The sequence below is a fragment of the Triturus cristatus genome, chromosome 4_1, assembly GCF_964204655.1.
Source record: "Triturus cristatus chromosome 4_1, aTriCri1.1, whole genome shotgun sequence".
NCBI classification, from domain to species: Eukaryota; Metazoa; Chordata; class Amphibia; order Caudata; family Salamandridae; genus Triturus; species Triturus cristatus.
In genome coordinates, this window is record NC_140585.1 from 916,109,963 (window position 1) to 916,123,008 (window position 13,046).

Sequence of the window (13,046 nt, forward strand, 5' to 3'; positions counted from 1 at the left end):
ACTTGCACCCTTGTGGTAACTTCATCTGGACTGTCTCCACCCTGCTTTACCTTTTGTTAATTTGAAATCTACATCTTGACACCACTCACAATCCAGCTTCCAGGATTGGACACAACGTGACCAATGAAGTCACTAGAACTGGACACAGTACTCAATGTGACGCACCCCAAGAACTGGACATGAAACTCTCACCAATGCTTGCATTTTAACCTCCTCTTCTGCACTTTTCAACATTATTCTATCCAAAATTGTGTGAATGCTTCCATGTGTGCATTGAGAACCCTTTTACCCCTACTGGAGATGGTTTTTCATTTCACTTCCTGTATTTCCATTATTGTCTGGTGCAGGCAGAGAAAGAGCTGCTGTCAATAATTTTAGTGGGGAAAGTGGGTATAGGGTTAAAATAGGTGCCTCTGGCACACATTGTGCATTGTTGTGCATGGCCAGACAGTAAAATAAGCAAACACAAGTGACGGGTTAATTTTGCTGATGTGAAACATGCAGTGTCTAGAGCCAAACAAATCTACAGAACTACTTACAGATTACTGCTGCTGAATGGCCATCAGTCTAAGGAAGAGTGGGGCATATATCAGACTCTGGGTCTCAGTTTCAGTTTGGCGAGCAGCCTGCCAGCCTGATAGATTGTCTGCGGTCAAGGCCTCCACCAATGTGGATGAACTGATGGCACAGACGAATGTTGAGCATGCAATATCTTCGTTTGGCCCACTCAGCATTCATTTTTTGTTTTTCTGAAGCCAACTCTTAAAGCAGGAGTTTATTTCAGAAAACAAAAAACGCACAATGGCCCTAACATGCAGGGAAATGTTATTCTCCCTGTTCAAGTTCACCTTGCTGGTGTACCTAAGCAGTGAACTCATTGTAGTGTGAGACTGATGCCACTTTGGGCACTATAGCAGCCTGGCAGCCCTGTAACAGATAGGTCATCAGGACAAGTGGAACAAGCTGAGGCTCTATCATTGGAAACCCAGTACGTTCACCAAATGTAATTGACAGTGGGGCTCTGGCTTCACCAAACTGTAATTGAGACCCTTATCTGATACATGTCTAGTAGGTACACAACCTTACTGGTCCTTTAGAGGGAGGCACATACTGCACAAATGCCCCAATGCTACTGCTCATTTTATTAGGTTAGTTTATGCCTGGCCCTTTAAGATTATGGTATTTTCAAAGAGGACTAGGCCAAGCCCGCATTTGTGACAGGCAGGAGGCATTCCTTGTAGGATGTTGATGTAGGCCTTTGGCCGAGCTTGTGGCACGCACCCTCCTGCCTGGCGATGTTGCTGAAGGTCCCAAGACTCTCACGCCCTATGAAGTCCCCGAAGACGTGCTGGAAGGGGTCCCCACCGACCTGCGTGGACTCTTCCACCCGCACCTCCCGCTTGGTCTCGCCGCCACGGGTCTTGCTGATTTCAGTTCTCTCAGTGCGCGTGTAGGTATGACTGCTGCGTGTGAAGGTGCGGGTCAGCCGCTCCTGGGCCGACACCATCTGGAACCAGTTCCCTGAGGGGAGCGAGATGAGAGAGAGAGGAGGGAATAGAGAGAGTGGGAAAGAGAAGCACAGAAGGATGGAGAACGTGAGGTAGCAAAGAGTAGATGACAATAAAGAGAGAGATGAAAAGAGGGGAAGGGTGTGTGTGGAATATAGCAAGTGAGAGAGATCAGTGAGAGAACAGAAAATGAGAGTGTAACATAGAGCAGGAAGAAGAAAGAAAATGATAGAAGAAGAGGAAATTGAGAGCAAACATGGGTAGAAAAGAGGGTGTGTGAGAGAGAAAGTTTGTGGAAAAAGAGCAGAGGGAGACAAAGATGGGGAAGGAAGCAATAAAGAGTTCAGCAAGTAGGAAAATATAATGAAATGAAGAATCCTTGAAAAACAAACTGAATTTCCCCTTCCAAGGCTTTCAGAGGCAGGAAAGATTCAAAGCTGACTTGGCCACTGATGTCCCCTAGTAGTCTCCTCTAATAACTTTCCAGTGAAGAGTGCAGTCACTGTTGGCCCCACCATGAAATCCTCCATCCTCCGGCCAAGCCTCACAAGCTTTCTACTCGCCAGAGAACTTACACTTACAAGGACATTCTGCCACTTTTCGAAGCTGACGTCTATTCAAGGCTATGAAGGAGGCCACAACTCACAGTGACTGAGTCAGACCACAACTCTGCAATCATAGCGAAGGTAAGTCTGGGCACAAAGTTCAGCATTATAAAGGGATTGTCGAGAGTATGTTCCATGAAATTTCAATATTGTGCTGTCAGGAGGAGTGCTTACAGCAGAGCCACAACGCTTATGATGAGCCAGAAATTCTGCTGAAGTCGAAGTTCAACTATAATAATGCAAATGGGTTATTTTTCAGGGTTGCCCATAGACTCAAATTTGGATAAAAGCATTATGATTTGCAGATTCAGGTGCTTTTTATAGTATTGATTTCTTAGTAAGAGGACGATTGAATTTGAAAGTGATACTATATTATAAAAGTATCAGACGACTTGAAGCTCCTTGTCCAGATCAGATCTGAAATAAATGGGTCACATTTACAAATATGTGCTCAGCAGCAAATCCGTGGATAGCTGGAGCATCTCAGGAGCACCCTGCTGTTTGTTACTGCATTCATATAATTTACTAGTAAGCAGATATTTAGATGAATTGAGGATCCTTGAGATGCTTATGTGCAAGGAGAATTTAAATGGTTTGCCCAAACCCACCCTATAGATGCACTTGGTATCTACAGATTTTCCCCTGTGACAAGCTTTGGTGGAATGGTATCTGAGATGCTTAGAAACCTTCCAAATTGCTTCAAAGGGTGTGATTTTGTTTTGTGCCCAATGTGGCCCAATGGACTTCAAACTTCATTACTCAATCCATTCTAATGTTCATTCTCACTTCTGGATGACTTCTTACTACTAGAGAATATTCTCCCAATCATACTGCTGAACAAGTTCTAGATTTGCCATCACACTTTGGCAAAATCCAAATTAAAGTGAACTGGCCTGGCATCTTTTCCTGCTGGTGAATTTTCTCACCTCATCCAGTTCGATCTAGGAAACAGCTCAATTTATCCAAAATGCATAAGATGGCTCTGATAAGTCTTGTGAATGACCCTGCATCAGCCTTACTGGGCCACTGACCGTTTTCCCAATAGACCATCCATAGCAAATCTATCTCCATTCTGCCCTTAGTGTGACTGCACTGCTTAGAATGTCCATAATCTTCTTCCCCCTCACTAGTGACTGTGCCACTTCATGGGAAGGCCCTAATGCTTCTTTTTCAAGGATTCAAACATGCAGGATGATTTAGGATGGTCAAAAGGCAAAGTACAGATCTACAGATTACATCAAGGGTTGGGAGGTATGGGTTGTGAAGTATGACTAAAGTACCAGGGCAGTCTCAGCTTGTGTTCAAGGGAGAAACAGACTGTAACCTTGTAGGAGCTGAGCTGATTGTTTACTCTTTAAACCCTCCCCTCAGCTGGGTCCCTCCTCATCATTGTACTGAGTGTACCTGGTATTTTGAGGTTGAGGTCACATGTGCTCCCGATGCTGGCAATGGACGGTGCCTGTCTACGCCGAGTAATGCTCTCCTTCATGCGACCCTCTCCAGTCACCTTCACTGTGAAAGGGCTCCCTACAGAAAAAGAAAAAATTGAGTTATGGGCCAAGAGCAATTTGTCCTCAGAGCAGGAAGAGATTCACCTTGAATACTACTAAGAGTGCTTCATTGCAGAACTGTAACTCTCTCCAATAGCTCATGAGATCTCTGCCAGCTAAAGTTTTGAAACTTTCTCTTTGCCCCTCTTATATGATGCGTATCCAATGAGTGTTAGATACTCCCAATGTATTCTACCTACCCCAATAATACACATACCCTTTCTTGTTGAATTTACACAATAATTTCTTTCATGAGGTATGCCCCCCTCCCCTCCATAGTCATGTTGGCTAAAAAGGTAAGCCTGGTCGAAGTTGTAAAACATGGCATAAGGCCTTTTCGCAACTATGTCTGGGAGTCCCATTGACTTACGGAGCCCTCCCCTTCATGTACCCTAAGTCTTGAACCATGGCGCAAATCCAACATGTGTACAAAATACTCTTTTCTATAGATCAGGACGCTTGCACAGATGCAAGATATTGAACTATATAGTCCATATGTTTTGACCCCCCTCCATTGCAAATAAGGCTGTCTTCTAAAGCTTATGGAGCATTCATCCCTACATTATGGACCCCTATCTAGATGCATTAAAGTGTTCTCCACTCCATGATGTGCAAACAATCATCAAACGTTTACATTCTGCTTCCTCTATGAGTGACGGGGCTTCACTAACTACCCCAATAGTGACCAACAATATAAATAATTCTGCTCCCTCTACTTTACCTGACACATGCTTCTCTGCAAATTTTATATTTATGATGTAATTTCCAGGCTCTGTTGGGCAATAGGTCACCCTGCATGTCCCATCTTCCACATCCTCACAATTGATATCCACCTTGCTTGGACCTTCAATCGATAATCCCAAGCCACCATATCCTAAAAAGGGGTGGGAAAAAATAATTTATGAAAACACAGGTCCCCTACTACTCACCCTCCTCCTTTCAACAGCATCCAACTAAACAAGAGACTAATGCCTGGTAAGATGAGTTGCAACATCCCAGGAACTAACCACTGATGTTGGCTTCAGCTCTAGCAGAGAATGGCTATTTCACAAAGACTATCTTTTGATCATGTATTGAGTGATGTGTAGCATATCTGCAAAAGAAAGGCTACTACCAGCTCCCAGTCTACCCCGTATGAGAATGCAGCATTGAGCTGACAATGCAACAGCAATAATGGTATTTGACTGTGAAACTTCACCCCATAGGGCCCCTCCTCCCAGGTCTATACCCAAATTATGCTCTTCTCTGATCCACAGATGGTGCTAGGCAGTGGAGTAATTCTGCGACTGGTGGAGATGCAAGGCAAGCAGGTGTAGATATCACAATCCCTCAAAATATGGTGGCAGAAACATCAGGCGAGCATATGGACCCTGGTTATTCTCAAAGACCTCACAGAACTATTTTCTTCTTGATTTCTTTCCATAAATAATACTTTTGAGTTTGGGCTTTCCCCTCCTGTCCAAGGAGAGGGAAGATTCGTACGTTATTGAAAAAGCTTACTGTGGATAATTCAGAGCTTCAGAAATTTTGAAATATTGGCAACACTGGATGTAGGATGTGGGTCACACAATACATTTCCACACTTAGTTGGTCTCGTCAGTTCCTTACCAGCATTCCTGGTGTCCACGATGAACTCGGATATCTCAGAGGTATGGCCCTCCATCAGACCCTTCCCTGACACCTTCACCTTGCTGGCGTCTCCAATCTCAGATGGGCCCACAGTGATCTTGAAGGGGCTGTTTGTCACATGTTTGCCATTCTTCTTCACACTCACCACATGCTCTCCCACCTCCTTCGGGGTAAATGAAATACCTAGAAAGAAGGGGGGAAGGAGACAAATAGAAATTAAGAGCCAGAATACACCCCCTCTTCTGCTTTACAGCATGCAAGCGCAAGTAAAATCATTGTCTTCTAGCACAAACAATGTCTGTTCTTTCTGGCATATTGTATGGTAAAGTGATCTGACATATGTGGTGGCAGTAATTATGTATACATTGGCAATTCACATAATCTTTACATCTAAGGTTCCTTGGTTAAAAGAAGGAGGCAGGCAGCTGCCATTATTAGGACTTAAGTGAGCTTTAGGCAAACCCCTCAGGACCTAAGACTTCCTCTTATGTCAGAGAATCAATATCACTTTCTGAGTGCAATAAATGAGCAAGTAGAAAAGGATTTCAGATGCATCCTAAGCCTCCAACACCACACTCGTCCTGTGACAATTAGACAATGGGCATCTGCTCCGTTCCACACAATTTGTAGACCTCAGCTGTGTGGACATGAGTGTCATCTTCCCAACAAGGTAGTATTTTGTGTCCGCATGACTCCTCATTTGAAGGTGGCATGCTGATACTGGTTCTCACTTATAGTATGTCTTTTGTGTGTGTCTGGATAAATATATGCAGCATGTAGTTATATGCAAGTTTGTGTGTGTATATGTGCATTTATCTCTTGTGTCCCTCCTACAGCACTATTGGGTAATTTCTTGTGCAGACAGGGCTTTTGTATCTTGAGGATATTGGATGCTGGGATAAATGAGTGGGTCTGTGTTTGTGGGTCGGTGTTTTCTGCTCGGCTTGCTGGCAGGTCTTTGTGGCACTCTCCTGAACAGACAGAATCCCATTTCCTATGCAAACAGTTTGTGTGTGTGGGTGTGCTGGTGTATGTGGTTGTATATGTATGTATGTATGCATGCATGTATATATGTAAAAACTGCATTTAGCTGTGTGTATACAAAAGTGTTTGAGTGCTTGTGGCTCATGTTTCCTTACCACAGGGCCAGCTGGGCACTCCCTTCAGCAGATATCACTCCATATTTCCTTAAGGTGCTCTTATGCTCTTGGTCAGTGTATAGTTGCATGTGTGCCTGTGTATGGGCGAGCACATGTCAGTGTGCATGTATTTCTGTTCTGTATCTACTCTCCTTACTGATGTGCTGGTTGGGTAGTCTTTTTAAAAAGCGCAGATCCTCCTTCTCTTAGGGTGCTGTGGTGGCATCTACCAGTGTGCATGTATGAGTGTGGTTTGTGTATGTGGGCATATGTTTTTGTGTACTTATGGGTGTGTTTGGGTCTGCAGGTGTCTGTGTGTAGACATGCACATGCTTGTCTCCTCTTTTCTCACCGATGTGCCGGTTGGGCAGTCTCTTGAGTAGGCACGGCTCCTCGTTCCCTGAGGGGGCTCGGATGCTGGCAGTGAGGAGGCTCAGGTCTGTCTCTGTGATCTTTAGAGACACATCAGTGGAGGTTCCCACGTTCAGTTGAGATGTCCTCATGGAGTCATCACCTAGGAAAAGAAACACATGTACAAACGAAGACTAACATCAGTGTGAGTGCAGTGTGCATATCTCTTGCTGTGAACACGTGCATAAGCAGTACTTGGCACAGCTGTAACATAACATGAAATGTCATAGCACTACATGACATGCTATGACTTCACGTGATATGATATGATATGACATGGGATAACATAGCAATACATACTCTATCCCACCAATATTAACAGGTCTTTAAATATCTCACTTTTACTGAAGAATGAATTGTACTGACTACCCAGAATTCCCTGTTTGTCAGAAGCCGCTTCCTGTCTGGATGGCTCTCCATTTCCAAAGATGCTTCACTGACTCTGCCGTAGTCACCACGGCCTGACCGGAGCCCCAATGTATTCTGCTAACTCTCCATTTTGCGGTATGCCTATGTTCCTCTACCTCTACCACACAACTCCTGGCATCTCAGGCGCCACATCATGTCCTAAAATCCCTCCATTTGCATCAAGGGCTACTTGTGTCTAACTCCCGATACACCAAGGTAAACTGAGACGAAAGTCTAACTACGACTTTCTGTATTCACAAAGGACATTTATGAGTAGTAAAGTTAGACTTTTGTCTCACTTAAACTTAAGTTTTGGTCTTAACTTTAACTGAGACCAAAAGTCCTTGGTCTCAGTTACGATTAAAACCAAAACGTATGTTTAACTGAGACAAAAGTCTAACATCACTACCTGTAAATGCCCTTTGTGAATACCGAAAGTAGTAAAGTTTCGTCTCAGTTTACCTTTGTGGATTGGGCGCAATGTTAATTTGAGCTGAATTTAAAAGCCATTGATTGTAAAAGCAACACGCGATCGAATACATTATTTCCATCATTCCAAACAGCATGTTCGGGTTACAATAAATGTGAAGGCCATTAATCAAAGATGATCAAATGTGCTTTTTCGTGATCAGAATCAATAGAGCTGAAGTCACAAGATAGAGAATGGTTCATGAATCAATAATAAAATAGTGGTGTCTTTATTGAAAATGTTGGGGGCAAAGAAGTGCTCAATGCAAAACAGCATAGCACGATACAGAACATTTTTATTACTTCATCTGAAAAACAGAAACAAGTACTTACTGTACTTACAGCACTTACTGAGATTGTTGTGAGTTATTTCCCTTCAAAATCCATACAATACATTCCATCTAAACTAATTCCACCAAGACCCTGGAGCATCCCAAGACTCCTGTTGCTGTCAAATACAGCAGAGTGCAGAAAGGCACTACAAAGACAATATATACGTGTGGGTGTACTTGAATCGTTGATGTTGAATATATTTATCTTGGCAGCGCCTGGCATATGCATGGGTATACATATGAACCCCTTCCCTCCTTTGAAGAGCTGTGTGTCCATGTGAATATGTGCTTGTACCTGTTATTTTCGCTGTGAAGGGGCTGCCTGGGATGTGCTTGTCATCAAAGCGGACAATTATGTTGTAATCTCCTGGAGCAGTAGGTAGATAGGATACGGTGCATGTTCCATCCTTGTTGTCTTTGCACGTGATCTCTGCCTTGGAAGGACCTTCTACAGCCAATGAGAGACCCCCTTCAAGAGAGAACAATGAGAGGAAATGGTCAAAGATCACAGCTGAATCCACAATATTGCCATGTCACTGTGTCAGGCTAGGCTCTGTTTGTGGGACTAAGAAGATTCATTTGACCCTCAGTTAGACTGTGTCATGTTGGGCAAGATGGGGGTTAACACATCCTTCTTGGTAAATGGTTGGGTGAAGGATGTGTTTGGGTTGTACTTCATGGGGTTGGAAAAGGATATTCTATAGGGAGGGAAAGAGTTTGGCATGTTACACGTAGTTGGATTGTTATGGCTCCTCTCCTTGGGATATCTGAAAGGTATGGCTTTCTGTCCACTGGGGTATCTGGACAGACCTGGAGAGTAGGATGGGGTTGGCATGATGTTCCTAGGGAGCTGGATTGCTTGGCACATTTTCCATTAGAGATGTATGGGTTAGTCATATTTTCCACAGGTCACATTATCTATAGCACTGGGACTGAGATGGGTTTGGCACTTCCTGTTTGAGGTGTCTGGTTGAGTCTATCACATTGTCCTCTCTTTCTCTCACCTTCTCCTGCATCCTTGGTGACGATGGTAAATGTGGCAGGCTTGTTTACCATGCCATGGCTGAGTCCAGGTCCATAGGCATTCACATGGCGGCTGTTAATGGCATCCACGTAAAATTGGAGAGGGCTCCCTGGAGAGAAAAAGACACAACTCATTCAAATGGTCACTGTGGCTGTTACCCTTCAAGTATGTTTCTGTCACCTTCTCTTTGATTGTGCCTCCAAGTCTTTTTTTACTTACCATCTGAGATAGATTCTATGAGTAAAGCCCCTTCCTGCGATCTACCCTGATGATCTAAGTGAGCCTCTTAATCACCCTCGATGACCTTTTGAGCCTCACTGCAATCTCCTAAATCTCTAAAGTACCTTCTGAATTTCTCTCCCAGTGGCTCTAAGTCCCTTTAACCTACATGGTCTCTCTTAGTGGTCATCAGAGTTTCTCATTGGCATGCTGAGTTTCTCGGTGTCCCACTGAGTCTCTCTCTATATCCCTTGGTAACCATCTTGATCTCTCTAAGTGACTTATCTTTCAGATAACTCAGAATCATTCTCAGTTACTACCTTAGTTGTTCTTTAAGTGGCCTTCACATTTTCTCATTAATACGCTCTCATTAACCAACAGGGTACTGTCAGCAAACCCTGAACTCTCTCTGTAAACCATTCTCAGTGGCTATTAAAGTCTCTCTATTACCCTATGTGCTTATTTCAGTAATCCTCAGTGTGTTTCTTAGTGACCTCTTAGACTCTGTTACTGACTATTAAAATCTCTCTCAGTAGGTCTCCATGTGAGCTTCAAGCATTTTCCAGGAAACCTATGAGCCTTTGTCAGTTACACTCTCACTGACTCTGCCTAAGCGACAAGGTTCTGTGGGAGTGACACACTGGGCCTCTTTCTGTGCCCTCCTCTCGGTAGTCTCTTAAAGCCTGCTCTTAGACATTACTGACATCCAATCAACACACTGATACTTATGAAAATCTTAAATGTGACTCCATAACCAGCGCTGGACCTCAATCATCTCACAGACCTATGTGGCACCAGACATTGCTCCGTAACTTTCCCGTGCATTTGGGCTCTGACGCTGGTGCATTCCTAATGTCTGGCACTCTGACACCTACCTGGAATGTGGTTTCCATCGTATTTGATGTCCATTTCATGCAGTCCTTTCTCCACTGGAGCAAATTTAACCGTGACCGTCCCATCTTTGTTATCTGTGATGTTAGGACGAGCCAGCTTCCCAGACGGCATCCGTACCTGGCCTAAGTTCAAATACAAAGTATGAGAAATTCAAAACCTCAGAGGGCACAGTGTGTCCACTCCATCTTCTTCCCCATTACCAGAGACCAATCTTAGGTCTGCTAGACAGACCCACAGGTTACATGAGCTCTGACTCAGAGTCTAGAAAACATGCAAACTATCAATATATTCACTGGAGCAGTCTGACCTATAGCCAAGCCATTTGTTCGATAGATATTATTAGGCACCATCTCTTTGGAACAGTTTCACTTATGAGCAATCTAAAAAAGCCCCCTTTATCATTTGTCGGGACTTACTGTTTGGAACAGCTTCATAAAGGACAACTTTAACAGTCCCAGAGACGTTAGTAGGCCTCAGTCTTTGGCGATTCTCACTTATATATGGTCAACTTTAATGGGCCCATATTTCAAATATATTACAATATACAGGTTTTTCTCTTATAAGGGCTTTCAGTAAAAACATGCAACATTTTCAAGACCAGCACCTGTTGCTTCTGTGTCCCATCCAGTCATACAGCCATAGTTATGCATGAGATCCATGGTCAAACAGTACATTCTACTCATGCCTCTTACCCCACCCACATAGGAAGCCATGGTTTTAACCATCCAGATATGCTGCCATGTATTTACTTAGAATCCAAAGCCGACTTCACCTGTCGAGCTTGGGAATACTATGATAGAGGGACAGCACAGGCCCCACTCTGTCTAGACAGGGTGCACCACAAAGAATCAGAGAATCAAGGTCATCAACTCTTTACCTATTCTTTCCTGCCATAGTAACGTATAGACACATAAAAGTGAGGGCCCAGCAAGCCTGTTCCTCCCAGTGTGTTACAGACACAGGGATTCCAAGACATGCTCTGATATGTCCTTCTCAGGCATCGCTGATTTAAGGTCACCAGATGATGTCATGTCATCAGGCACACTATGTTCCAGTCCTTGAATCATATTTAACACGCCAAGGGCATATTTACAATGAAATGGCGCAATGCAGCGCAGCAAGCAATTTTGCTGCGCCAAGCTGCGTAATTTCAAAAATGCAGGGATGCGCCATATTTACAAGAATACAGTGAACCCCTGTGCTGTTCCCAGCACTGGCGGACATACAGCAGTCGTGCGCCAATGCAGGCACCCTTGCACTGCGGTGCAAGGGTGCCTGCGTTACAGGGATGATTGTGTTTGTTCAGGAAGAGACACCTTCCTGCACAAAAACATTTTGCTGCTTCTATGTGTGCTGCAGAATGCAGCACACATAGAAAGAGCAAACAACGAGGAGAAACAAATGCATTTCTCCTTGTTGCGCCACTTTAACGCCTCCCATGGAAAGGCATTCGTTTTTGGCACTGCCTCAGATTTACGAATCCATGTACATTTGGGGCAGTGTCAAAAAGCCATGGGTGTTGCGTAGGAACATCCACAGCACCACACATGACATGCCTCTTTGACGCAGAGTACTGCGTGAAAGAGGGACATATTAACTAGGCCATGTAAAGCCACGCAAAGTGGCTTTGCGTGGCCTTGTAAATATGGGCCTGCACCACCAGAGCATCAAACAAAGCGATGCTCCGGTGGCGCTTGAGGCTTGTAAATATGCCCCACAGTGTGTTAAGGAACTGCATTCTTGGTATACCTCAAAGGAACCAATGTAACTACATTTCTACATTGAAATGGCCTCGAAAATAATGTCCCCAACAAAGAAGAGTTTCCTGGTTCCCACTTCCTGAACAGACTGAATACATTATGCTTTACCGTATCTGTATCGTAGCGTGCCCTCCTTGAGCAGGACTCTGGAATACTCTGAGAAGTCCTCACAGTACAGGCCTTTCCTCACCTTATTCCTAAAAATAGTTCATAGCAGCAATATACCTGTGATTTCTCCTTTCTGCATCGTGAAAGGAATAACCAGGTTAAAAGGCCTCAGCATTGAGTCCATATTATCCGCTGGCATGATTGGTTCTTCTGTGGCCTGAAGAGAGAAGAATGAGGCAGTCAGTATGAAACTTGGCTGGAATGTTTAAGCTGCTGGGATAGGAAGGAAATACAGCAATGAATAAGAAACAAGTCATTGAGCAAGTTCAGATTAGGTCAGAACAGGTGAGACTGAAAAAGGAGACGAAAGGAAATTTGTAAAAACCAAACAAAGCTGCAGAAACAACCAATGCTGCAAAAAAGAGTTGCAAGGAAAGGAGAAACAGTTGAAGGATGAAATGAATGTCTCTGATGCTCCTCTGCAATCAATAGTTGGGTACTTCAGACTCTTCGAAGTATGTGCCACGATCCTAGAACCCAAAGTTGTAAAAAGAGATTGTGCCACCATTGGCCGTCCTTAAAGTCATCATTCATGTTTCCCAAATCGGAGGTTTTTGTCTTTATTTCAATTAAGAGAGTAAATCATAATGCCCCCCATCTGAAACCATTATATTATTTGGACCATGACACCTGAACTATTTAAGTCCTTCAGCCATTGGCCCATGGTTTAACAGCATTCTTGACTACGTCATTGCCATTTTCTCGTTTTACGGTTGGACTATACCATACTGCCTTACCACACGCTGACACCAAGGGGCAGATTTACAAGCCCCTTGCGCCTCTTTTACGCCGCTGTTGCGTCACTTTTGTGATGCAGCGCAAAACCAGCGTCATGCTGAGGGGTATTTACAACGTGACGCATCTGGGAGATGCGTCACGTTGTAAAGCCCTGCGCCAGAAGTAGGCGTTCCTGCGCAGAGGGGGGCGTTCC

General features: G+C 44.1%; 1 protein-coding gene across 5 annotated transcripts in view; it reads right to left on the reverse strand.

Moving 5' to 3' along the window:
- FLNC (filamin C) overlaps positions 1-13,046 on the reverse strand; it is a 206,718-nt gene that overhangs the window by 23,249 nt on the left and 170,423 nt on the right. For 4 of the 5 annotated variants that reach the window (XM_085653708.1, XM_085653707.1, XM_085653710.1 and 1 more), the window contains 9 exons: positions 12,173-12,272; positions 10,169-10,309; positions 9,055-9,183; positions 8,346-8,519; positions 6,784-6,945; positions 5,272-5,475; positions 4,385-4,537; positions 3,518-3,640; positions 1,282-1,521 (listed from right to left, as the gene is read on the reverse strand). In XM_085653708.1, the coding sequence (XP_085509834.1) occupies positions 1,282-1,521; positions 3,518-3,640; positions 4,385-4,537; positions 5,272-5,475; positions 6,784-6,945; positions 8,346-8,519; positions 9,055-9,183; positions 10,169-10,309; positions 12,173-12,272 (1,426 nt within the window). The remainder of the gene's footprint in view (positions 1-1,281; positions 1,522-3,517; positions 3,641-4,384; positions 4,538-5,271; positions 5,476-6,783; positions 6,946-8,345; positions 8,520-9,054; positions 9,184-10,168; positions 10,310-12,172; positions 12,273-13,046) is intronic. The other variant, XM_085653712.1, reaches the window with a different exon arrangement.